At 35.9% G+C, this 26341-nt stretch overlaps 1 protein-coding gene across 1 annotated transcript in view; it reads left to right on the top strand.

Moving 5' to 3' along the window:
- Positions 1-26341, top strand: part of KNTC1 (kinetochore associated 1) — a 36860-nt gene that overhangs the window by 9656 nt on the left and 863 nt on the right. The window contains 38 exon segments of the mRNA XM_088525146.1: positions 738-854; positions 1372-1515; positions 1790-1888; positions 2267-2370; positions 2535-2640; positions 3494-3628; positions 4463-4582; positions 5192-5261; positions 5342-5409; positions 9493-9782; positions 10380-10552; positions 10740-10837; positions 11730-11871; positions 12472-12528; positions 13024-13187; positions 13709-13813; positions 14046-14174; positions 14737-14853; positions 15204-15313; positions 15559-15769; positions 16393-16482; positions 16797-16968; positions 17368-17426; positions 17597-17813; positions 17951-18024; positions 18269-18479; positions 18604-18713; positions 19322-19368; positions 19951-20029; positions 20765-20883; positions 21247-21382; positions 22322-22417; positions 23015-23071; positions 23501-23555; positions 23644-23707; positions 24055-24184; positions 25246-25335; positions 25807-25952. Coding sequence (XP_088381272.1) covers positions 738-854; positions 1372-1515; positions 1790-1888; positions 2267-2370; positions 2535-2640; positions 3494-3628; positions 4463-4582; positions 5192-5261; positions 5342-5409; positions 9493-9782; positions 10380-10552; positions 10740-10837; positions 11730-11871; positions 12472-12528; positions 13024-13187; positions 13709-13813; positions 14046-14174; positions 14737-14853; positions 15204-15313; positions 15559-15769; positions 16393-16482; positions 16797-16968; positions 17368-17426; positions 17597-17813; positions 17951-18024; positions 18269-18479; positions 18604-18713; positions 19322-19368; positions 19951-20029; positions 20765-20883; positions 21247-21382; positions 22322-22417; positions 23015-23071; positions 23501-23555; positions 23644-23707; positions 24055-24184; positions 25246-25335; positions 25807-25952 — 4511 coding nt within the window.

The following is a 26341-nucleotide window of genomic DNA, read 5'->3' as shown; positions in this document are numbered from 1 at the left end:
TTAACTTTTTTTTTTTTTTTTTTAAACTTTTACCCATTTTCCCTAGACCCTAACACATAGCTATTTTAAAATCAGCTAGCCATGAGGTCACAAATATTGAGTTATGTAAATACAAATAAATCTGTATCTTACATATTCTAGATATACCAGCATCTATAAAAGTGGTGGTATGAAAGTGGAAAACTGATGAAGCATGAAGCTAAATAGCTGTACTGAAAACAAAGACATTCTCTATTCATTAAATCTGCTGTCTTAAAGTGCTGAATTCCATGTGCGAAGCCCATAATGGAAAGTAGAGAAGCTTCTCCTGTTAAATCTCATTTTCAATAGGTGGCTTAAACTTTTTATTCTATGTGCTATAAAGGTAACAACTGAGCAGAGATACATAAAGTATGCAAAGCATAAATAAATGTACACAAAATTTTTCAGGAAATCAGAAAAAAATATAGTACTTCTAAAGAAAGGGTCATTTGTAGGCATATTTCCCTTGGTGTTTATTTGTCTAATCTGTCTGTAAAGACTTTCAGTGAATGAAAAGCTTGTGGCTCTTCCATATGTAAGGAGTTCTAATACTGCATTATCCTTTCTTAACATCTTATCAGAAATTCTTGCTACATTGTAAGTCAATTACTCTTATATCAGAAATAGGGAGAATAAATTCTTCTTTATGACAGTATTTGACTGATTTGAAGACTATACTACGTCATCTAATGTCTTACCTATGAATACTGTTTCAGAGATGTGGTGACTGTGAAGAGGTACGTCGGTTAAAGAAGCTGGTAAATGATTTACATGAACTGATAAGTCTGTACAGAAAATACAACTGCAGGCTGGCACTCTGTGATTTTGAAAAGGTAATTATGCAGCACTTCAAAAACAATTCTTTTGAGCAGTGGGTAGCTCTGGTAAGGAGAAACATGTTGTAAGATAGAATTTGAAGATAGGCAGAACAAGAATCCTGAAATTCTCATTTAATTGTTTCAATCTTCAATAGTGTTCATAAACTGGTAAGACTATTTTATACATCGTGTTATTAAATTGTGTTTCAACAGGAACATAAATGTATGATGTGTTGTGGTACTAAGAAAAGGTGTGACTTGAACTCCCTTCCAGTTTATGACAAATATTTACTAAATCCTGGCACAAGCATTAGCAACAGAAAAATTAGAAGTACAACTGAACAATAAACTGCTTTGTAAAAGGAGAATGTTGGATGTTTACTTCTATTTCAGCTAAACAGATGCTAATTTCACAGATCTTTTGGTTTATTTGGTCAGTGGATGCTGAGTTCAGTCATCAGAGAAAGGATCACTGTCTAAAACGTAGCATGTTCTAACCTGCCTAACGTAGCATGTTCTGCTTTTTGCCCAGGAAAATGCAACTACTATTGTGTTTCGTATGTTTGATAAAATTTTGGCACCAGAGCTTGTCCCATCCATTTTGGAAAAGTTTATAAAACCTTACCTGTGTGAACATAATCTACAAAAGGATGAACTACTACTACAGTATATAACGGTATTTATATTTTCTCCCATTTGAAGAATGAATGAATAAGCAGGAAATCTAATCCAATTGATCAAACCATTTTTAGTGAAATTAAGTACAAGGCAAGCTTTCTGATGAGCTTATCTCTGCTAATAGTAATTTACTGAAAGTTACTATTTCAGCAATAGGTTATTAATAGAAAAAGCAGAGACTAGCCAAATCTTTTTCATTGTTGTCTATATCATTGTGTATTCTTGGCTTTTCTGAATTCAAATATCCTAATCTTCTTTATCAAAATGTACAGGACTTGCTGGAACGCTGTCGTACACGGTCTACTTCAGTATTTGAAACTGCATGGGAGGCAAAGGCAATAGCTGCTATTGGCTGCATCTCTGATACAAATGTATGTATGTTTTACCAGATAGTCATTATGTAGCTCTATTAGTTTAGATGAAAAACATGGCACAATGTTCTCAAATGTCTTAAATATTTGTTTATACAAGTTTTCAAGTAGGGATATGCAACATAGTTTTGCTGAAATGACATGGAAAATGTACCAATTCCTGTAGATATGAAACTTGAGGTCTACAGTGTCAAAAATTACTATATCCATTTTCTAATCTAATTTGACATTCATACTATGATAATGATTTTGCCTTTACACAAGTGGAGATTAGGCCAGGAAATAAAATGCTTATATAAATCAATCAAATGTGAATAATACTTCAAGATTACCTGATATTTTCCTTTGAAAAAGATAATTCCTTCTTTTCTTTCATAGCTGAAATTTGATGCTGTTCTGCAAATAATGCATGGTGCAATGGTACCATGGAGCGCAGCAGTGGAGATGCTGGTAAAGCAGCACTTGGAAATGAATCATTTCAAGTAAGGCAACATCCCATACTCTGCCTCTCATTCATCAGATGATTTGCTGTATTCTTTCAACAATCATTTATTTCTTTTTTGAAAAAAGAAGTTGTGTATCCTCTGTATTATGATGGTCAAATCTAAGTAGCAAGGAGACTAATAATGGTCTGATTTTTATGCAGAGTAAAGTTATTGCAAGAGAATTACCAGCTGATGGAGATGAAGAAGCTTTTGCGAGCCTATGGGATAAGAGATACGAATCTCTTAAAGGACAAGCAGATGATAATGGTAAATGATCAGTACTTCTCTATGACCTCTATTAAGCAAAAATCTGTATATTTATCTGCATGTAATTGAGGTATTAAAAGGCCAGATTTTGCCAAAAAACTTAGCAGATAGGACCTGCCATTTATTATCAACATCTGTTTTCTTGTATAGTTGGGACTTCCTTGCACTGTCTTTTTTTTTTTTTTTTTTTAAAAATGCCTGAGTCTGAACTGATAAGTTAAGAAGTCTTAAGTCCAATCTTAAGTCTCTTTTTTCAATAACTATATGAGTTATATGGTTTCTTTATCATATGATAAGAAACCGTGTGGTTTATTTATTGTTGGAATAAATTAATCATGTTCTACTTGCCTGAAAGCCAAGTGTGGATTTTGGTGATTTTTATTTAAGAACTAGAAGATGTCAGGTGGCCCCCACTGATTAGCACAGCAACAATGACCTAGCGGTTTCCCTAGTGGGAAAGGAATAGAGGAAGCTAAGGAAATGTCAAGCTACAACAACTTAACCCTTCCTGAATACAGTGTTTAGGGATTTTTGATTTCAGCATCTCCCATTTAATGGGGAGAAAATATGTGCATTCCTGTTAACGTATTTTGCCATTCTCTTAAGATAGAGGAAGCCCCTGAATTTTGAGAGCTATAATTTTAAAAGGATAACTTGTACATCTATATCAACTACATAATCTTCTTTTTTCCTAACCTGATCCCATTTAGTATTTAGTCAAATTTTACCTACAGGCAAATTTTAGATAACTTGCTCAGTACAGATTATACAGTGTTGGGGGGAAATTATTTTATATAAATGACTTTATCCTATAACTGAAAAGCTCAGCTTTTTATCTGTTTTCCTCTTACAGAGACTGGTGAAATATATTCTTAAGCAAGATACCTCTACTTCTCTAGAAGATGCTTTGAAAATTGTAACAACATATATGTTGCCCACTGTGGAAGTCTACATCCTGCGAATGATAGACCTGATCGACAAAGAAAGGGTACTGAAATAATTCGTGTCACTTGATCTCAGGAGTGAAAGACACTGTGCCCTGTTTTCCAAAACAGTGGCAGCAGTTGCACTATTTGCAAGTCTTATGCACAGTTTTCATATTTGTATTTTACTGCACATCTATTAATTGTAGACGTAACCTTACTTAACTGTTACCTAAATACTATACCTGTATACTAACTACACTACCTATACTTAACATTGAAAATTAGATGTTTGTCGGAGATTTAAACAGAGTGAACCCTTTTTCATTTTCCACCAAAAATAAAACAAAATTCCATATACATTTAAAAAAAAAGCTTTGAAGGTGAAATACGCTAAATATTTTTCAGATACTCTTTTTCTGCTGTGATTCCTTTTTAACAAGTTGATTTCTTACTAACACGAAAAAAATTCTTCTTAGTTGGTAATGCAGTGTAATAGGGTGCCTAAGTTTTGTATATGTCTCATACAATATGTCTTGTGATGCAAGGTATTGAATACTTCAAAATAAGACTTTTCTGAGCTATTTTGCAAGACTGCAATTTAATTTGCTTTTTATCGCTCTCAGCAAGTAAACAGATAGATTGTACTGCATGCTTTGTAGCTTTAGTGAAAATTATTCATGAGATTTAAGGAAATCATGTCATGGTAAATGTATTTTGTGAAGACAATTGAAGTTCATCAACAGAGCATAAACCCTGACTGGGCTATCAGACGAGCATTGTATTGAAATAAAGAAACATGCATAACTTAGCTGTTAAGAAAATTAAACCCTTCCATAACCAAATACTCTTTTTTGTTTTTCTACTTTTGATTTATGTATTTGTTTATTTTCCTGCAGGGAGAAGAATCTCTGACTCTATTAAAATCTCTGACTCCTGCCGAAGCTGAGAAAGTTGCAGAGAGATTGACTGTGTGGGGGACACTGGTATTGCAGAATAAAGCAGATAATTCTGAGGAGGTACTAGGTCTTTTCAAATTATAAAGTATACACATTAATTATTCTAAATACTCCTACTTATGTGCTTTAAAAATGCTTGGGAAAAAAGCTGCTTCTTTCAGCAATATTTTCAGTGATTTTTTTTTTAAGGCATCTCAACACAATGGCATCCCCATCTGAATTCAGTTAATATTTTTATAAATCCTGCAGCATTATTATACCTCAAATCTTATGTGTTTTCCAATTCTTACTTCAGTTGCTTTGACAATATGAATTCAAACATTGTAGAAGGTGTGGGGTGGAACACCACAGGTGACAGGGTCCATCATTAGCTTGCAACTACAGAGGAGCATTTGTTGTTGTTTTAAACAGTTGTTTGGGGGTATTATCCTGGCAAGGAGAAAGAAGAACAAAGGAGGAAGAACAAAGAGAGTTTCAAAATTCTTGTGAGACCTAACAAATCGTTGTAGAGTCAATATATATTGCAACTATATATGCTATTTCTACAAAGAATACATATTTACAATAAATTTCCATTCCCTTGCCTTTCAATTGATATTATTTTTAGCAGTGAGAATTGCTGCCTCGTTTTGACCAAATCAAAACCTTAATGCTCTCTCTCTCCTTCAGCGCAAAACACAAATGCTTATGACAAAGACGCTTGTGGAAATCCTAAAATTCCTGTTCAGCATTCAAAAAGGTAAGCTATAACTTGCAATTGTTAACGTTTTGTTTGTAAGTGAAGTCAGAAAGTAATTGTGTGTTTTCCTTCCCTGACAGAAAATCCTCTGAAGAAAGATGAATGTGAAGCAAACCTGAAAATGTTTGAAACGCTTGTTATCCTGCAGGTATGAAAACTATTTTCATAGTTTTAAACTACTATTGATTTACTCTAGTTGTTTCAATTGCCCATATAATGGTGATGATATGAAAAGAGTTTGCAACATTTGTGCAGATGGTATTGTTAACGTATTATGTAAGTCTACACTAAAAAAATTAAAAGATGACAAATAAAGTTCCTGAGTGCTAGAACTGTGTAGGAGAAAGGGAGACTGCGACACCATATGGTCATCGACAAGACTCGTTTATTGAACATTCAGTGTGCACTCTTATACACAACTTAATTAGGTTCATGCATATTGCAAGGCTTGAGCTCAGGATAGGTTAGCTCTTATTTGCGTCAACTCTTTGCCTCCTTATCTGACTCTCCGCAAGATCTCCTTATCTCTTAGTCAGCAGTCCTTCCACCCTTTCAGCTAGGCCTGGCGCCCTTCTGCCCTTTCATCTAGGTCTGGCGCCCTTCTGCCCTTATCTGGCTTGCTCACAGCATGACCACTGGCCTTCAGGAATCCCACAATTCCCCCTTCTTGTTTTTGAGCAAGCCAGGATTCTTGATGGTTCACCCAAAATATGTCTTTGTCTACTGTCTGTCTCAGACACTTAATCAGGCAGGGAACGACCACCAAAATGCACAAGATTAGTAGAATCATCAAACCCGTTTTGCTCAGTGATTGTAGCCAGCCAAACCTTCTTTACAGCATTCTCAATCATATTTGATACACATTTCAATAAGCAAGGCACAACTAGTAGAATGCAACATAGGATCAACAACACCATCCCAACACTTAATACCTAACACCGGTGCATCGAGTTGATCTGCTGTTCCACAAAGCCAACAACTCTTGATTTGGTTATAATTAACAATCTGCCTAAGAAGCATAACATATCCATTAGCGCTAAAAGCAGCATTAACCCCTATAATAGCGTTAAAAGTAACATTACCTCCTAACAGCCACAATATACAGCTAATAACAACAGTAACACTTCTTCCTCCCATGTTTTCCTTCTGCAGGCTCACACTTTCCACAGCTAGGGTACTGGTTGCTTGCCTGCTACATCTGATCTAGGCGCGTTTGCTTCCAGCCAAGGTCTCACCCATTTCGCTGGCACCCATCTGGTTCCAATATCTATAAATCAAAAAATTTAAAAAATTCCCAATTCTCCCCCTCTTTTTTTTTTTGTTTTTTGTTTTTGTTTTTGTTTTGTAGCCAGTATTTCAGCTTTTGGTTCTTCATTCTTCCGGTATCAAACGGGTTCCTGTTTGCCTTTGTTTTGTGCAGCTGCATCAACTTCTTTATCTCAAGGAAACTCTGTCCTTTGTCTTACTTAAGCCCTCCGTATCAGCTCTGCCTGGCTATGTCCTTTTTCCATTAACCAGGTTTGAACAATGCTCTCTACACTTCCCCCGTTTTCTTTTTGGGCTACTAAGCTTGTATTCCACTCTTGATTAACTATTCGCGTAAGCATGTTTTGCAAGCATTTAAAGATACATGGTACAAGAAGCAAAATTGCAATAAACACAATCCCTATGGTAATTAAGTGTTGCACAATTGATGTTAGCCATGGGCCCAAACCGAGACCTTTTATCCAGTTGTCAAGGCCGAATCCTGTATCGTGCTGTAAATGTGTAGTCAATTCATGCAATTGTTCCAATTGCTTATGTATGGAATTTGAATGATCAGAAAGGTTCATACAGCACATTCCCTCTAGTTCCTCGCAACCATGACCGTGTGCTAATAATAGGACTTAATCAGTCCTCTCTGCTGATATATATTATACAATAAAGATCTAAAGACTACACATACAAACAGCAAAAACATAGTTTCTGTCGAGTGGCACGACCTCACGTAGCTGTGCACTTCACTAGTGAGTTCCACTGTCTCAATTGCCAAAGCCCATCCTTGTCGCCAATTAGGTGCGAATGGGCTTGGGATTTGGCAATAATCACCCAAAACAATGTGGCTACTGCGAGCCTCTATTCAGGTGAAAGCACCTTTAATAAGCAATGTATGAATAACTACTCTTGAGGTAATACTTGTCGGCAGGATACTGAGACTGAACCTTCTCGAGTTGGCAGATTAGAGGGTTGCTGACAGGCTCCTAACTCGGCGGGCGTCCCCGCAGAGACAACGTGGATCTCAGTATTAGGAGTCTCACCCCCCCTCTCTCTGCACTGTCTGTTTAAGCCCGGTGCATCCTGCCACGTAGGGCCAGTACGTGCCAGCAGGCAGACCGGGGGGCGGACAAACTCCGCCTTCAGTCACATAATCTTCCCTCCTGGGTGCGCAAATGCGCATACCAGTAAGTGGTCCCAGCTGTCAGTCTGAGGCTCCTGCCTTCCTCATCTTCCTCCCTCTCAGGTGTTTGACCTTCAAACTAGTTTAGAGGATGTTTGCAGTTCCCGGGCAGGCAAACATCTTCTTTCTCAAGATCCCATTATGACTCTACAGATCATACAAATTTCCTCCTTTCAACCATACCTCGTTTCAGCATCAATATACAAAGGATACAACACATAATACAGACGAACATAGCAAACAGAAATAATAGCCCTAATAACGGTTTCTGTCCTCACTTAAAGCATTACAATTCTTCAACCCCCACTTTAAAAGACAGATCAAATTCCCCTGCACCTCCCCCCTGGCTGTTGTCAAGCCCTCAGCAACGTCAGTCTCCTTGATCTCATTCGCCTTCTCTTCCCCGGCCCCCTTCTCTAATTTTTCAAGGCGATTCAACAAGTCCTGGACCCAGCCGGGCTGTTCCTCAGGCTCGACAGGGGGTCCGGAAGTGGGGGCGCAGATGGTGCAGGTGCTGCAGGTGCAGGTCGGGGGGTTTTGGCGATGGATCTCCAAACACCAGCGGTTGTCGGTGGCGTGGCGGTCCTGGTCCTGAAGTGCTTGCAAAGGCTGCCGTGACTCCGGCGGCCACTTTGCTTTTTGCTTTCACATCGGATTTGAATACTAGGTGGGGCTCGGCTTTGAACCCATTCTCTCTGCACCAGATCAAAAGCTTGCAGAGGGCCTGTTCATCAGTAGCTTGCTCCAGGGATTGCACAAGCCTATTCACCAAATTTCCGTAGGACTTCCACAATCCCTGCTTCACCATGGTCTTATCATCATCTAACATTGCATCCCATAGCTTATCACCCAGTTTTCGCCACTCCGATAATTCATGCACTGTATGTGGGACAATAAAGCAACTCTTCGCGTACCTCCATGCTAACAATCCCGGTAATTCTTTCTTTAAGTCAATTCCCTGTACGTTACATTGTTGTAAGGTACGGGTAAATAATTCATACGCCACTTGCCTATCCATTCCTGACGTCAGCGCGCTGTTGCAGCTCTCCAGGCTCCGGTGGCGCGTATGGCCCGAAACCATCTATATGATCTTCGGGGGTGCCGTCCTTCCAGCGTTTGCTCGGCGGATTTGCACCGTCCTGGCTGCAGAGGACCCAACTCCTACTTTCTCCACCGTGGTGCGTCCTTCTCCCGATTTCTTTTCTGTCCGAGAGAGGATTGCCCTTCGTTGCATCACGTCGGGGTCACCATTTGTAGGAGAAAGGGAGACTGCGACACCATATGGTCATCGACAAGACTCGTTTATTGAACATTCAGTGTGCACTTTTATACATAGCTTAATTAGGTTCATGCATATTGCAAGGCTTGAGCTCAGGATAGGTTAGCTCTTATTTGCGTCAACTCTTTGCCTCCTTATCTGACTCTCCGCAAGATCTCCTTATCTCTTAGTCAGCAGTCCTTCCACCCTTTCAGCTAGGCCTGGCGCCCTTCTGCCCTTTCATCTAGGTCTGGCGCCCTTCTGCCCTTATCTGGCTTGCTCACAGCATGACCACTGGCCTTCAGGAATCCCACAGAACTGAGTTGTTCTCTCAAATTGTTAGCACGTCTGGCATGCCAACCAGTACAATCCTATACAATTCTCAGGTATAGCATTGACATTAGAATCAGTCACAGATCATTCTTAATAGAATCTTTGGGTGCTCCTGTTCTATGCATTAAGACTTTGATTAATCAAAGACTGAAACTATTTAACTTCTGAAAAAGCCTAGATCATCATATTTTCTTTTGTTGCAGGAAGATTTTGATATCTTTCTTTCAGTCAAAGATTTCAGGAATCCTTTGCTGATGTCTAGACTTCTTGAGGAGCACATAAAAGCTTATGAAACTGTCAGAGCTCTGTCAAAGTCCAAAAAAGCACCAACAGTCAATTGTGATTCACAAGATAAAACAAAGAATCGATCCACTGGGTCAAGGTTGTATAGACTGGCTTTGCTTCTGCGAAGGACAGAACAAGAACTGGGAGAAAAACTAGCCTTGAGAGCATTAGATGCTGGAAGAATTGAAGACGCTGTAGAAATATGCAGGTAAAATTGCAGAGGAGTTCAATTCTTTAGTGAACTTTTTCTGTGTTTATTTCTGATACTTTGTAGAAGTAAGTAGGTATAGAACAAAGGATAGTTAATGTTCCTCTGTAGAAGATTTTAAATTTGGCGTTGTATTCTCTGAAAACTGTGATTGTTTTTTTACCAAAGCTTGATTACTAAGTAAAAAGACCTCCTCGTGGATTTATAGCAAGATAAGACATCATCCTCACATTATTTAAAAGCTCTCATAACCACTGTTTAACTCCTGTAAATGGAAGAAAACCATTGTACAGTCACCACACAACATCATGTTTTTTAGCTGGTCTCTTGACTTATGCTTACATAGTCATTATAATATTACTATGCTCCCCAAGAGAAATATCAGATGAAAATATTAAATATATTTCTTTTTATCGATAGTATGTTCTATTCCCTTCAGTATTTATATCTAAGGCAAGCTCCATTGTACTTTTTCATCTCAGAAGTTTTAGCTGTAGTGAATCATCTAGATGAAGTAATTCAAACAGCATTTGTTTCTGTTTGATGCTCTTTGTATTTTTATTTTCCTGTTGTCTAAAATAAAGGCCTTTTTCATAGGGAGTTCTATGAAAATCACTGTAATGAAGAAACAGGGAAGCTGCTGTTCTCAGCATGTCAAAGGCTTTGTCATATGTTAGGAGCTGATATTCCAATGATCACCCCTAAAGATACAAATCTTCCAGCAGTGGTCTATGAAATGGCTTGCCAAGCAGCTACTATATGCAGTCCTGGTAATTATTATTATTGTTTATTTGTGACAATGTTGGAAAATCATTTTTCCAAACAACTCTTTTCAAATGAATATGAAAACAAAGTGAATGTCTATGCAAACCTCTAAAAATAGGTGATGCAAAATGTTTTAATAGGGCATGTGAGCCTTTCATTAATAGCATGCTGATTATAATGATATTTTTACAGATTTGCTATTAGACTCTCTGGAACTATGTAAATATACTCTGGCTGCCAAGGATATTTACAAACAATGCCAAATAGAAAACTGTGGATTTACAGCAAAGGTATTTTCATTGAACTTTCAAATAATTACAAAATGTCTAGACTAGATAATCTCCAGACCTCAACGATTCAGTGTCTCAGAGGGGAAAAAATATATAATAAAATAAAAAACAAGCAAAAACCAACAATTCCTTCATAAGCCAGTGTAAAGATCATGTGAGTACTAAAAGCAGTGCAGCAGCGACACAAGCACAAGTGGTTTTTCACCACTTATGTTTCTGTATATAGAATCCTACTAATGCAACTCTGAAAATTAGTAGTATTTTCATGGAAAAGCTGTTGCCAAGTCTACTAGAGAACACAGAACTCTGACTTTACCAAAGGCAGGGAGGGTTTGTTTTATAAATTCATGTATTGTTTCTCAAATGCACATATTATGTGAAAGCATTTCCAACGATTTTGTAAAATTTTAACATGGATCAAGTTCTTGAATAGCTTCTTTGTTTTTTGTTCAGGTCAAGCAGTGCTTTGGGTTGCTTTAGATGAATAGACTCTTACAGTTCAAGTGGAGTAGATCAAAGCAGATAGGCAAGCATATTTATGCACTGAATATCGTTTTGCTTTAAAAAAAGGGGGGAGTGGGAAAAAAGAAAAATGCCTGTAATATTAATGTTGATGCTGATCCTCCATTAAATTACTCCTGAATGAGTTCTGACTTTGTAACTAAATAAATGCAACATTAAAGAGCAAAGTTGTTAGTATGTAGGAAATCTCTTTAATCCTATCTATTTAACATTTAATAAAAAGTAGCATAATAAAAATCTATTTTCAATAAAAGATTATGTTCTATTCTTGTAGTTGCAAGCTGTAATGTTTTGGAATGCTGGATTTGTTGGTAGACATAGCTGGTGGGTTCTTTTGATTATTTATATTATTAACAACATTTTTATTTAGACAACAGCTTTTGGAGGAGATAAAGATCCTTATGAAGAGTGGACTTATGATGACTTCTTTAATGAAGATGGGATAGTTCTTGATCCACAGATATCTCTTCCAGTTGCATATGAAACTATTGCTTCTCTTCTGCCTATTTCTGGTAATTTTCCTGAACATTGAATCACTATAAAACTATTTCATTTCATACTTTTTTAAAAAAATTTGGGAACAGAAATATTTCCACTCATGTGTGGAAATTAACACCACTATTATTGTGCCATTAAGGGGTATATAGACTCTAGAGTTGGCTTCTTTGTGTTCTGGTTCTCTGAGCTAACTGAAGATTGATGGAGTGCTCTGGAGAAGTATTACTATAAGCTTGCGTTGTTCTTATCTGCTTTAGACATTCTCTGATGGTCACTAACTGAGAATGTATTTTAAGCAAGATAAGGTTCATGTTAGACCTAAAATGATTGTCCACATGTTAAGCACCATTGTAGATGAACAGAACTTTTTGAAAGTTTCAAGTATTATGAGAAAACTCTGCAATGTCATAGATACTGGGAAAAACAAACAAGCAAAAACACTGTGGAGTTCTGCAGAAATACAGTCTTAGCTCTTACAGTTCATGTGAATACGGTTCTTACATGGTTCTTATTTTATGTACTGTCCTTGAAGTATAGTATTTTTAAATTACTTCCAGGATTCCTAACATTGCCGAGATCTTGGTGCACAACTGACATATTTATGTGTCTTTCAGAGAACAAGCTGTATCCCTTGGATTCAACGAGCTTGGCAAACAGTGCATTTACTAAAGGTACTGTGACTGCAGATTACCCATGTTAGAAGTATAAATAACCAGACAACTGGATAATATGGGGTTTAAGTTAAACCACATAAGCATGACTTGCTTGTGATTTTAAAGCAGATGTGCAGATGTTCTACTTGCAGCCTGATGGTAGGGAGACAACATGGTTCAATGCGTAAGACAACCAGGCTTGACAGTAATTTCTGTCGTTCACCTGTGTGATTTTTGGACACGTTGTCAAAGGCTGTCGATTTCTTCAGTTCAGACATACCAGAACTACTTCCAAGAAGATGAGACATCTGATTTTTGAACTAAAGTGGGATTCTGTATTAAGTTAAACACCTTGCAAATTTAAGGTTTATGAAGGAAGTTAAGGGTGATCTTACATCCGTTTAATGGAGAAAAACAAAAACTGCTCTGATCTGTTAAGCATATTGCTGTTGGAATTTGTTTGCACACTAATTGTTTTCTGGGTTTGTTTGGTTTTGGTGAAATTTATCACAGGACAGAACCTTCTGCTGCCAGCTAAAATCCCCATCTGTGCAGCGCTACAGAACCTCACGGAGTGCAGTCAGTGCGAGTTAGCTTTGCGCCTCATAGTCTGCTCGTTTGGATCCTGTCTTCAGCATGGTATATCAAACAACATGGATTTGTCCCTGAGTGAAAAGGTACTGACAAGGACTATGCTGAATTTTGCTGGGGGGAAGGAAAATAGAGCTATATCAGCCACTAATAGATTTAGAGGTGATATACAAATAACTGATAGGTTAGCGAAGGGCTATGGCCAAGACCTCCCTGAAAAATTACCACCATATGATCAGATGTGCAGTAGTTTTGTGAGATGATAGGTTTTTCCTGTAATTCTAATGGGCATCTGATTCTTTTTTCAAAGTATATTCCGAGCCAAACTCCAAACCTCTGCAAGGTCAGGAATCAAACTGGTGTTAGTAATAGGTTATGATACTATTTCACATTGTGTCAATGATTAATGTGGGAAAAGCTGCAAGGGTAACTTTCAAGAAACATTGCTTCATTCAAAAGCATTAGGACACATCCTATTTCTATTCAAAAGAGATCTTTCTAAGAATTTAATTCTGAAAATAAAATTACTATAGTGCTTCTTAGTATGCTATAGCTGACAGGAGAATTTAAAGACATTTTAAGCATGAGCTGTCTTTTTTTGTCTCAGCTACATGATGGCAAAATGCTAGCTGACACCAAAAGCTTTCTCATTGCTATGAAAGAGAAGTGCACTTCAGCAATTATGACCACTATCCAGACCTTACTACACAAGGTAAGAAAGTTCTGTATCAAGAGGCTACTCTTCCTACTAAAAGCCCATTCTGACATTTTCTTGAAGCCAAATGATGTAAAAAATATGCAGTCATGGAAAAAATCATCTTAGCCACAGAGAAGGTGAAAGAAGCAGTGACAGTGACTGTCTGACACTCTCTCTCTCTCGTGTACTCTATATAAACAGATCTATTAAATTCCTAAGGTTTATAACTTTGTTTTTAAATACACAGGTATTCAACTGTCGCCTCATAGATCAGAGCTTGGCTTTGGGATACTGCACGATTTTGCCCAAGGAAGATATGTTCAATAAACTCTGGGATGTCATAAACAATTCATGGCAAAATTATAAAAAAGTTCTGGTAAATTCATAAGACTTTCTTCAGCATACACAGCATATTAAAGGGTTTCTTTAAGATGTTAGGAATGTCACAGAACTGCAGCAGTTTGCCCTTATTAAGGTTACAGCTGATCAAAATGTTCCTCACTTGTACTAAGACCACTGCTATGAGATAAACCACTTCTGTTTATTACAGAGTAGCATTGTGCACTGCTTCTACAATATTTTGGAAAAGTTGTTCTTTGACAGTAATTGAAAAGAATAGATAAGTACACACATTAAAATACAGAGGGTGATGGAAAGCGAAGGATAAAGAAATAGGGAAGTAAAGTGCCATCTATTTGTAGAAGAGGTTGTTCTAAAAATCCCTTGAGAAACTCAATTTTAAAGTAACTAGACCAGGAGCTGTGATCTGCCAACTCAGGAGGTACAGTAGCCCTGATCCTATTTTCTGTGAAGATTGCTTCCTCCTTATATATTTCCGTGATCTCCAAATCGTTTAAGCTCCCCCAGAGACTTAGGCCTTAGTATTATTAACTTTCAAGTTTACTATATTTAAGTCTGCTTCTCCTCTCTCCTTTAAGGCAGTAGCTCTGGTTGGAGCACAGCTTGCTACCCACTATGGTGAAGATGATGAAAAAAGAAAGTTCCAAGAATTGATTACTGATGCAGAATGGGGCATCCAACTTGGTAAATTTGGGGTAAGTTTGAATATTCGTATGGCTTTATTAACTGATTAAGTGTTGATAGAGTTTGAGATGTATTTTGCATTGTTTTCAGCTTCGTATCTAAGAGAAACTGGGTTTTTATTTTAACTTTTCATTCTGCCTGTGCTGAAATAAAGTTCAGAAATTGAATAATATATTAATTAAGAATGCTCTAGAAGAACTTTAAGAGTTTAAACATACTCTGGCACAGGGTATGTTCAGAAAATGTGCCGCTTTTTCCTGCTCTAAAAATCTCTGCATTGCAGCTAATGGAAAAATTAAAAGGCTAGGTAAATAAGGAATTAGTTTTGAGAGAAGAACACTAAATGTTTCTTTATCTGTAGATTTCCTTCAAGAATGCATTTAGACAACCACCAATACGAAAGAAGGAACTCATAAGAATTCTGGTTCAGAATCCAAAAGTAGACACAGATCTCATATTGAATTACTGCAGGTAATAATTGAAGCAAATCACACCTGTGTTTAATTACTACTGTAATACTAATGATACCTATCAAAATTGTTCTAGTTTAATGGTTTAAATAGATCCTGATTTATATAACATACAAGTTGTTTTGTTTGTTTTCTTTCTAAGTACATAAATCAGATTACACTCTGGCGTTGGTGAATTTTTTTCATGAGAAAATAAGTACCTCGACTACATAAAATGTCACAAGAAAACATTCTGTTCTCTTCTAGTACTTTTATGCTGGACAGTGATGCCGCACTGCAGCTTTGCATTGAAACCCTTCTTCTCCAGAATGCTAATACAAATCATATTGAAGATGACTCTGTAGAACACAGTGAGAAGCAACCTCATTCCACATTACTAGCTAGAGCACTAGCAATAATTCCTCTACTGAAAAGCACAAAAGATCTGGTCATGAGCCTTAGTGGAATATTGTGCAAGGTAAAGAAATAAATACAACTAAAAAGCAAAACAAACAGAAATGCATACAGAAAGTATGCTCTTTATTTCAAATATTGTACATCACTTAAATGATAGAGGAAAGCAATCACTTATGGCTATAAATCCATGGAAATTTGAAAAAAAAAAATCAAGTTCTGCTACAGAATGTAATTGCTAAATTTCAGTTTTCTAGAGGAAAAAGTAGAACAAAACATCTAATTGTCCTTAAAGATAGATAAAGTCTTCCTACCCCAACAAGCATTTAAAAAAATGAGCACAATAGTCAAATACAAAGCTGTTCCCAAAGAACATACCATACTGAAAGTGTTTTTAAATACTAGATAAAAAATTATAAAGGGGCAAAAAAGGTATTTGGGAAAAGGTTGGTTTGTTTTCTCATCCACTTATCACTACTGTAATTGGTCTTTCTGCAATATCCCAGCTCTTTTCTTAGGCTTTATAATTTTGAAACAGTCTTTTGTTTTCTTAGGGCCCTATGTCATGAAGGTTACTATTTCTTCAATATTATGCATATTCAATTAGAATTAAAACTGAATTAAATGTAACTCAGTTGTGTGTGTTCTATAAGAGAAGTTACACAAAATCTTATTATTTTTTAACAGCTCGATCCATACGACTATGAAACTATTGAAATTGTCCTGAAAGTAATACAAAGTGCTGATGAAAAACACACCAGTATCCATTTGAACCAGGTATGGCCAAATACTCTACTTTTACTTTGTTAATAACATTTGTAGTCGTTTGTTTGTTATTTCTGTAATTATTCAAGAGTCTGTTTAAAGTAAATCAGTTATTCCATCTACACAGCATTCATTCAAAAAAATAGCATCAAAAAATAGCAGTCTTTCAGCAATGAGTTAGAGCAGGGATAAAAACCTCTATAGATCTATAAATCTGCCAAATTATATAGGTACCAAAACCTTAGGTTTTACTGAGGTGAAAAATATGGTAGTAACAAATTTTTTTGTTGTTTTCTTTTTTCTTCTCTCTCTCTCTCTGTCCTTAGGCTTTAAGTCTTCTCAAACATCTGGAGTCTTATAAAAGAATTTCCCCACCCGTGGACTTGGAACACCAATATGTTTTAGAGCATGTGATTCCCTTATCTCCAGCTGCGCAAACCAGATTACCCTTTCATCTTATATTCTTTAGAACAACAAAGTGTTTCTGGAACATAATATGTAGGTTCAGTATTCTTTCTAGCTAGATACATATATTCTCTTTCACTCTGCTGTATATGAACTTAAAAGATTGACAGTCTATGTTTTGCATTAACTGTATTTATGTAAAAATGTAGCTGTTCTTCTAGCAGTGCTTCTTAAAGCACTGTACTCTCAAATTGCTACTGGTATCTGCCTTTCCGTGGAGTTAAGACAACACATTGCAGAGTTCTATCTTTAAATGTGTACAGAGCCTCTCAAAGAGCAAAGTAATCCACGTATCCCACATCCCAGACTAGCACATATCTAATTAAGATTATATTCTTTTTCCTCCCAATGAAGGCCTAACAAACTAAAGGTGCTTAATTTTATAAAGGTTGACTGTGACACTCTCATAAGGACTCTCTTATTTCCTTACAGCTGCAGAGCTCAGTGAGGAATCATTTCCAACACTTCTGTTAATTTCCAAATTAATGAAGGTAAAATTACATCTTTAAAGGATTTATTTCAGTTATCTTTTTCCCTCTCACGGGGAGGTGCGGGCAGGGGAGGGAAACACTTTTTGTGCATGTTTGTTTTTTATTTGTTTGCTCTTTAACTGACTTAAAGGCCTTCTGACAACTTTTGACTGCCTTTAATGCTTTTCTAGGTTTCACTGGATACCTTGCACATGTCTGCAGCTCGACATGTCTTTGAAAAAAAACTGAAACCAAAAATATTTGAAATGAGAAACAGTGGATATACATCAGTTATTAACAAGGAAACAACTAAAACCATACAGACAATTCAATCTTATCTGTTGTCTATAGTTAATCCAGAGTGGGCTGTTGCTATTGCTCACAAGATTGCACAAGAATTTCCAACAGGTAAGGAACATATCTGGCTTGAAGGGAAAAGTAACTGTGAGGAAGAGAGTAGGCTTGAGAAAAGAAAAACTAGACTGTAAGAAAACTTGTATGAAAACTAACATAGTATTTTGGGGTTTTTTCTCTCTTTCCCTAAGGTCCTGACCAGATTCAGGCATTGAAATTCTGTCTCTATCTAGCTGGAAAATGGCTAAAGAATACAACAACTAAGGTAATGACAAACTGCTTGCAAAACTGTTGTTATCTTATCAGATATTTATTAGTGTTTTGTCTTTTGGTACTTTAACATAGTGAAGTATACAGTGTGTAAGGTATACCTACAGAAACACATCAGAAGAACCAATCTTGGTACCCTCTGTTAACTGTTTAATACTATAAAAAAGTTAATGTGATATTTCTAGAGCTTTTGAATAAAAGGAAGTCGTTTATATAAAAATTGTGGTGTTTTCCTGAAGGATGATGCACATGAAAAAGCAGAAGTCCTACAGAAGAAATTATATATGCAGTATAAGAGATCAGCTACAGAAAATGTTCTGTTACTTCATAAGTTGAACACTGCGGAACACTTGGAATCTATTGGGAAACCAACAAGTCTTATCACTTTACTATATGAGCATTGCAGTATAGACCAAAGAATACAAAATCCAACTGGCAGAGATTACCCAGGCAAGTATGCTTTATCTGGTTCCAAAAGGACCAAAAAAAAAATTTAAAAAAAAATAAAAATTGAAAAAATCCTAGGCAAGAAAATAGTTGTTTGTAAATATGTTGTCTTAATCTATTTATGTAGATATCCATGCGGCAGCAAAGGAGATAGCTGAAATTAACAACTTGGATATGAACAAAATTTGGGATAAGCTGTTAGACAAATGGCTCTGCCCAAGCATACTGCCATCAGAAGTAAGTCATCTTTGGAGGGTTTTTGTTCGTTTGTTTGCTTTTTAGGATAAAAATGGCGAATTACATGACCTATATTTTCCTTCCTTGGTCAAAAAAAAAAAAAAAAAAAGGTAGAGTTAACCATTAGCCCTCACAGTTACATTTAAGTTGCATCTGAATTCAGACTATGAACGATTTCAATACCATCTTTATTTTTGCAATCCATTATCTCTAGCAGGAATCATTTGAAATGCTGTTCCTGGTAAATATATTAGCCTCACCCAACAATGGTTCCTGTGTTTGCAAGCAGCCAAATCCTCTCCTGTTGCAGCTTAAAGCAAACTGAGGTTCTCTGCTACCTGTGTTGTACCCCATATACCCAGGTAAAAAATGGGCAGGGGGCAGAAACTGTTTCTGATCAAAATACTAGTCAGCAGGGTGAGTGATGAAGGACTATTGACTGCTACATATACAATTAGTAAAGACTAATCAAAAAAAAAATTCCTTTCCTTGGCTGTATTAGCAGCACTGAGCCTTTAGACAGGATTTAAGTAAATAGCCATAACCCAGCAATTTTTGCAAACCCTTCACATAACTCTTACGATTTTTTTTCTTATGTATTTTTAAAGAAAGCTGAAGGAATCTTTGATGTAAAGGAAGATGAAGAACTCAGAAGGTATCATGTTATCTTAAACATATTGTAGTCAAATATTCTTACCTCACAAATTTAACTATATCTGCCACTTGTATATGGAAGAATTCTATTAGAGTAGGAAATTGCAAGCTCACTGCTGCTGTCTCTAACAAGAAAAACAATATTAAGACCAATAATAAACACGTATGGGCAAAAAAAAAAATCTATTGTTAGTGCTGATGATCTTAGACTTGGTCTTCGTGCCCTGTCAAACAGTAACTATTACTGCTAATATGCAAAAGTAGAACTTCATAGGAGATGGCTGCCCAATAGCATTCCCATTTCTGCTGCTTTGCTGCAAGTGCAGGATCTACACTTTAATGGAATCTTTCTGTCCATGTTTTTATGTCAATGCTGAGTTTTTAACTACTTAGTTATAAAAACAAAGTTCAATTTGCAATAACTTACATAGGTAAATTCTTGTAAGATTAGTTATGGGTATTTCCCCTTATTTACTATAGAATCAGAATCCTCAAACAGTGAATTATATTTAAATTTATATGAAAAATGTTCATTGTATTTTAATGGAAAATGCTGTATTTGTGTTTAAATGCATTTTTGCAGAGTTATATATCTACTTCAGTCACGCCCAATGGATTACAGTTCAAGATTGCTTTTTGCAATTACAACATCTGCCACATCTGTAAGTTTCTAAAAACTAGTTTCAACTTGCTAAATAAGCTTTCATGTCCAGCTTTCATGTCCTATTAAAATCTTCTTTTTTTAAAGACTGTATTGATTTCAAACACAGATTTTTCATCTGTCTCTAGATAGTTTATATGCCTGTATGAGTTCTATACTTTTCTCCTTTCCCTTCTTCTTTTGGACGAAAATCAATGTTTATTGAATTTTGCTGTTGACTGTAAAGAGGGCCTTTTGAATGCTAGGATTTATAAATTTACTGATATCACCTGAAAATCGTTCAACATTTTCTAGAAAATGCTTTAAGCTAGTACAGTAATACATTGGTTCACTTTGGTAAAGTTAAAGCAGGAAAAATACTTTAACACATGCTTAACCTTCAGTCTTTCACATTTAATAAGATATGTGTATATATTGGATTGTATATTAATATCATATAAAGAGAGAGATATTATGTATATAAATTATTTTTCTCATTTGCATTAATACTCCAAACATATAAAAAAATCTGGTTTGGCTTTGAGGTTGACAAATATTTAAACTGGGCAGTATAAAATGTATAGGCTACATGCTATGTTACTTAGCACAGCTTTATGCTAATTTAATACAAAGTCTTAGATCATGCAAAACACATAACTTTTTGGCTGTTCAACCCATAATTATATATATTTACTTTTTTTTTTTTTTTTTAAAAAAAAAAAAAACCTGTTTGTTTCTTTCTTCTCTCCCATCTCAGCCAATTGGTGTTAATGAACTGACATTTGCTCACAGGAGCAGAGCCCTTAAGTGTCTGCTCTACTTGGCAGATACCAATACTGTGGAATCACTCTTCAAGAAACCCATTGAGAAAATAAAGTAAGATGATTTTTCCTTAAGGTATTACTTAACAGTAATGTATTACTGGACTTAACAGATATTAGTGATGCCAAATACCTATATGTGGATCCCTGGGTGTGAATTAAATTCTAGTGCAAGTTATAGGAACTGTTTTATCTTTAGAAATTATCCAAGTTTGTCATTCAAAATGAGGTTTCTGTAGGCAATTATCAAGACCTTTGTTCTCTTTCATTAATACAAACACTTTTATTAAAGCCACAGAAAAGACCTTTTCAATATTTTCCCAAATTTGATTATGCAACTTAATGATCACTGTAAATCTAATGAGCTCCTATTTTTTGCCCCCACCCTGCCCCACCTCTTTTTTTTTTTTTAAAACAGATATTTTCTAAAATGCTGCATTTATCTGGCAGAGTTTGAAACCTTGAATATTCCATATACTTACGAATCATTTCATAAAAGCCCCAAGGAAGGAATGATTAAAGGGCTATGGAAGAATCACAGCCATGAACCTACGGTATGCAAAATGTGCATTTTTCTACATAGTGTATATTTTTCTAAATCTTCTGTTTCAGAGTGCCAATATCAGAGGATGAAAAACATCTCACTAAGTGGTTCTTTTTTTGCCATAATGCTTAAATGCTTAATAAGTTGTTATTTACAAGTTGTTGGTGCTCTGAGTACTTAGTACTTACCCATCACACGATTATTTCCTAGGGTTTTTTTTTTTTTTTTTTTTTTAAATGTTTTCCTACCTTGCCTCTTGTCTTGGAAGAAAGATTTTTGCTGTTCAAGTCTGCCACCTTTTCTTTTTTCCTCCCTTCCTCCTTATCTAGCAACCCATTTGATACTTGAAACTGCTTAGACTAACACCATGTACTCAATATGAATTAAATATTAACAAGTCTATAGTCTTAGAATACCTGTCAGTTTCTTACCTAATACTCCAACAATAGACTGGCTTTATACTCTGCCTAAGAACTTTGAAATCAGATAATTGTTTTATGTTACCAAGTATGATTTTTTTAAACAGGTAAATTAACACTGAAGATAAGGGCAGGTAAATGAGATTTCCAGAAATAAATCAGTTCGCGACAAGAAAGGATAACGTCCTACTAAGGCAGGCTTCAACCCTAGTACTTTTAATTTATAGCTACAAAAGAGAAGCGATCTGTTCTTTGGCTGCAATATACACATGCTAGTTTAAAATATGAAAATAACAGATTTAAGAGCTTTAATCTTCCTAGAATTTGAAAATAAAAGGATAAAGTCTAGGGTGTATCCAAATCCTCTTCATGACTGTAAAATAATTTTGTATGCATCTTGATGATGACCTATCAAGTGATCAAGGTCCAGGTAAAATCATAAAAACCTGAAATTACTCTGGCAAACAAAAAATATACCATCATGAATGTATATTTATTAATATATACACTATGTCCTTGTTCTCCTTCAGGCTGTCAGACTTGTGTCTGAACTTTGTCTAGAATACAAAGTTTATGACTCCCAGCTCTGGAATGGCCTCCTGCAGAAGCTTCTTGGTTTCAATATGGTAAGGAACTTTTAAGTATGAAGTTCTGCAGAGAAAAAGGCTTTTTTAACCATTAATTTCTAAAGAATATGATAGATAAATAAATTTAAATTTATTGTGAGCTATTACCTTTCTTATGGCCTGCATGGTTACTTTGCAGTCTTTGTCCCTGAACTTTTATGAAGCTTTGAGGAATTTGTGTTTTAAAGGCGCTGTTTGAGAACTTTGATTTTAAATTATTCCAGCTTTAGGAATTTTTTGAAGTGGGGGGCAGGGAGGGCAGGAACAACTTTCAGATGTCAGGGAGACTAAATCCCATAAATTCAGAGCAATGTAGTTTTACAACATATTGTACCTATTGTGTCTATGTAGCTACATATATACCCATAATACACAGATGGAATGTATCCACACATCTGTGTGGGTTATACACACAGTATCCCCTAAAATGTTCTAGGATTATGGTGTAGTAATCCTAATTTTGTAATTCATAATCTTAATTAGCTCTGGTTGTCAAACTTAATGTTACTATAACCTAAGAAAATAGGAGGTGTGACTGGCCATCTTAACATAAATCTTATATTATAAACTGCTCCTTTTTTTTTTTTCCTTTTTCAGATGAAATATCTAAGAAAAGTTTTGATAGCAATTACAGGGATTCATTCATTATGGGAGGTAAGTAAATATTCAGCAAATCTCTTATTTTTCTTCATCTAACAAGAATATAGTATCCTATGTGCAAGTACAATCATCTATACAGAAGAGTGCTACACATGGGGAAAAAAGTCCCTTTAATGATTATTTTTATGACTTTGCACCATACAATTGATGTTATTCATTGCTTAAGTGGAACATTTTGTACACTTTACATTTATGCTCCTTCTATGTATCCTCATTTAACATGTTTTATGAAATCAGATGAGTAATAGCAAAATAAGGCAATAATCTTGGTTTCAAAGAGAGAAGCAATGTCAGGGAATAACTTTCAGCATTTTAAAACAAAGCAGACATCTTCCATCTGTAATAGGTTAAGATGTCTGTGTTTACAAGATTGTTTAATGACAACTGTGTATGGTTATTACTCTAAAAATTTACTTTCAACAGATTCCCATCTTCAGTCGAGCCTGGCAAAGAGTAGTTTTGTCACCATTTCTTGCAGGTATGTTAATTAACAGCTATCTGCCATGCTTCTATAGTATCTTTGTTACACAGCCACTTTATCATGGTTTTACTCATTTATCTTTCAGCTTCATGTCCACCAAGTCCTAAGCAGCTGGAGGAATGCTGTGAATGTTTTGTGATTCTGCTGAAGTAAGTAGATGTTACATTGGTTTGAGTGGGAATCTCCCCTTTGTAATCACTCTAACATCCTGAAACATGCAAAGCAATACTCAGGACAGTTGCCAACACTTCAGCTCAAAATAGGGCTTGGAGTGTTTAGAAAGAGTTAAACTTTGGAAGGGTGACTTTTTTGTTGTTTTTGTTTTAACTAGAAAACTTGTATTCTGTGAAACTTCAACTAATATTGGTTGTCCCATTCTGAAGAAGAGGTTACAAGAAATTGTCCATCTTAAAATCTCAAAGCATTTTTACTGCAAATATTCAGATACCTAGCTATATATCTTGTAGCTGAGAACTTTCCTCCTAATCTTCTCAAGGTGTCCTGTTCTGGCCGACTTGGATGTCATGGGAATAGCTAAACAGTATGCACAGCTGGACCTCCCAGCTTTTGCTTTGGGATGCCTGTTGCTGATTCCTCAGTCTGAGAAACGAGAACAGCAAATCCAGGTAACAAGAAATGTGTTTCTGCTGCCCAAAGGGAATTCATTTAACCATGTTATTTTCAACAGAGACTGAAAGATGGTATCTTCTAACTCATTTGAACACATTGCTGTAGAGCCAGCTGCTCAGCACCATGCACTCCAGTGATTATTGCCCTAAATTTCTGCTTCTGAAAGGAATTATGTGAACATTTCCCCAAAAAACACCACAACCCACACAAGTCATTCTCAGCAGCTTTGTCATATGACTTTGCCCTGTGTGCATTAGAAACTGTTTTGCGGATCCCACCCTCTCCCAGAGTTGAGACCTGTAATGCACAGCAGAGGCCTCAGGCAATTCCAATATTCCTGCAAACATTTACTAAAGTATTACCTTACCCTGTATCCCTTTGTTTTTTATGGTTTTATGGAGTATGCATGAAAATGGAGGGAATGGGAAAAAACCTATAGGCCAAAGCAGTGTGAAGTTGAGGAGCTGTTAGTGGGCTAGTCTCCAGCAGCTTACAAGAGAAGCACAGAATCCTTCAGAAGCAGAGAAGCTTCAAACAAATGTTTGAAGTTCATAAGCTCACATCTCTAGAAAGTTGCTTCATACACATCACATGTTCTGACATAAACAATTTGCCTTAAAGCAATAGTTGTGCATAGTCACTGTTTCCTTTCTTGTTCATTTCCATGACTTTATGCTCCATGTCATTCTCCCTAATTAAGCACAATAGGCTGCTCCCAGTTCTGTCAACACTGGCACAAGTAAGAGGACCTTAAATTTCCCTTTGTTTAAAGTTCAAGCTCAGAAGATTTCTCCCAAGCCATAGCACTAGTGTAAGAAATTTAATCAGCTGACAATGACAGTTGAAGTCTATGATAACAACTACAGCAAAGTACTCTTTTGGAGTTAAATGTAATAAAAATATTATTCTTTCAGTCAGACTACATGGATACTGGCTTGAGAATTTCACATTTGTATTCAATTTCTCAAAATGTTTCCTGAGTGAATGAAATACTTGTGCTGAAGGGAAAGAGTTTATATTGTAATCATTCTTAGATTTTTTTTTTTTTTTAAACAAGGGTTTCCTTTCAACATGTAACACTGAAACTATACTGCAACAAATAGATGAACATATGAACACTGGAGAGGTGGTGGCATTTGCTTCTCAGGTAAACAAACAACACCTCTTTCTCTTAGCTTTGACTTGCAGATTTTCTTGATGCATACATAAAACCTCTTTGCCACCCTGACCTCAGCATGTATCAGTTTTTATAAACTCTACCAACATCTCCAAGCATTTCTGCATTTTCATAAAAAATACTGGCCAGTTGACCAACATTAATACACTGCTGCATTACAGACCATCTCTATGGTATGCATTGTTTGCAGCAGGAGTACTTTATTTTTCTAAATATGTTGCACAAAAAAGCCAAAGGGCTCACAAAATGGTATTCTCTTTTACATTCCCTTGATTTCCTAATGGCAATATTCTTAACTCACTCCACTATCCAAAGTTAATTTTAAAAAGTTCTGCTTATTACAGTAATCAAGCAAGAAGAATCTAATCCCTCATATTTAAGGATTAAGCTTCTCAATGTTAATACCTTTCCATTATTAAAATTTTATCTATTACTTTCCAGATTAGATCTTTGATTTTGGACAGCATCATAAATGAGAAGCTATATGATAAATTTTTGAAAACTAAGTATTTTTCACTGTTGAAGCAACGATTGATGAACACTCACCGAATTAAAGAACTAGTGGATTATTTTACCAGCAAGAACTGGTAGGTTAATAGAAAGTAAAACAGATGATGCATTGCTGATACTAGCCACGGAAACTGAATCTTCCCTTATTTTGGTTTTGAGTTTAATTAAGGTCCTGGAGATTTTTCATTATTTAAGGATCTTAAGCACTTAAGAGTTTTGGAAATATTGCTAAATTAAAAAAAAAAAAAAAAAAAAAAAACTTAAAACCAAGAAAAATCTCACCTTGCTATTTTGCATACATAGAGGACAGTTTCACAAAGTAGTTTGAGCCACAGACAAAGCAGATTATTTCTGCAATTTTAACCAAATTTAATCTGACTGAAACAGCAAATGCTTTTGCTTTGAATCAGTTTATCCTTACCTTCAGGTGAGCTCAGCACAGCAGCATAGCAGAGTCACAGCTTCA

This window comes from Tinamus guttatus, unplaced genomic scaffold (genome assembly GCF_059628265.1).
Source record: "Tinamus guttatus ecotype Peru unplaced genomic scaffold, ASM5962826v1 Tinamus_guttatus_pri_ptg000223l, whole genome shotgun sequence".
In the NCBI taxonomy this organism is placed as follows: Eukaryota; Metazoa; Chordata; class Aves; order Tinamiformes; family Tinamidae; genus Tinamus; species Tinamus guttatus.
Note: the sequence above shows the minus strand (reverse complement) of the source record. Positions and strands in the feature narration are given on the sequence as shown.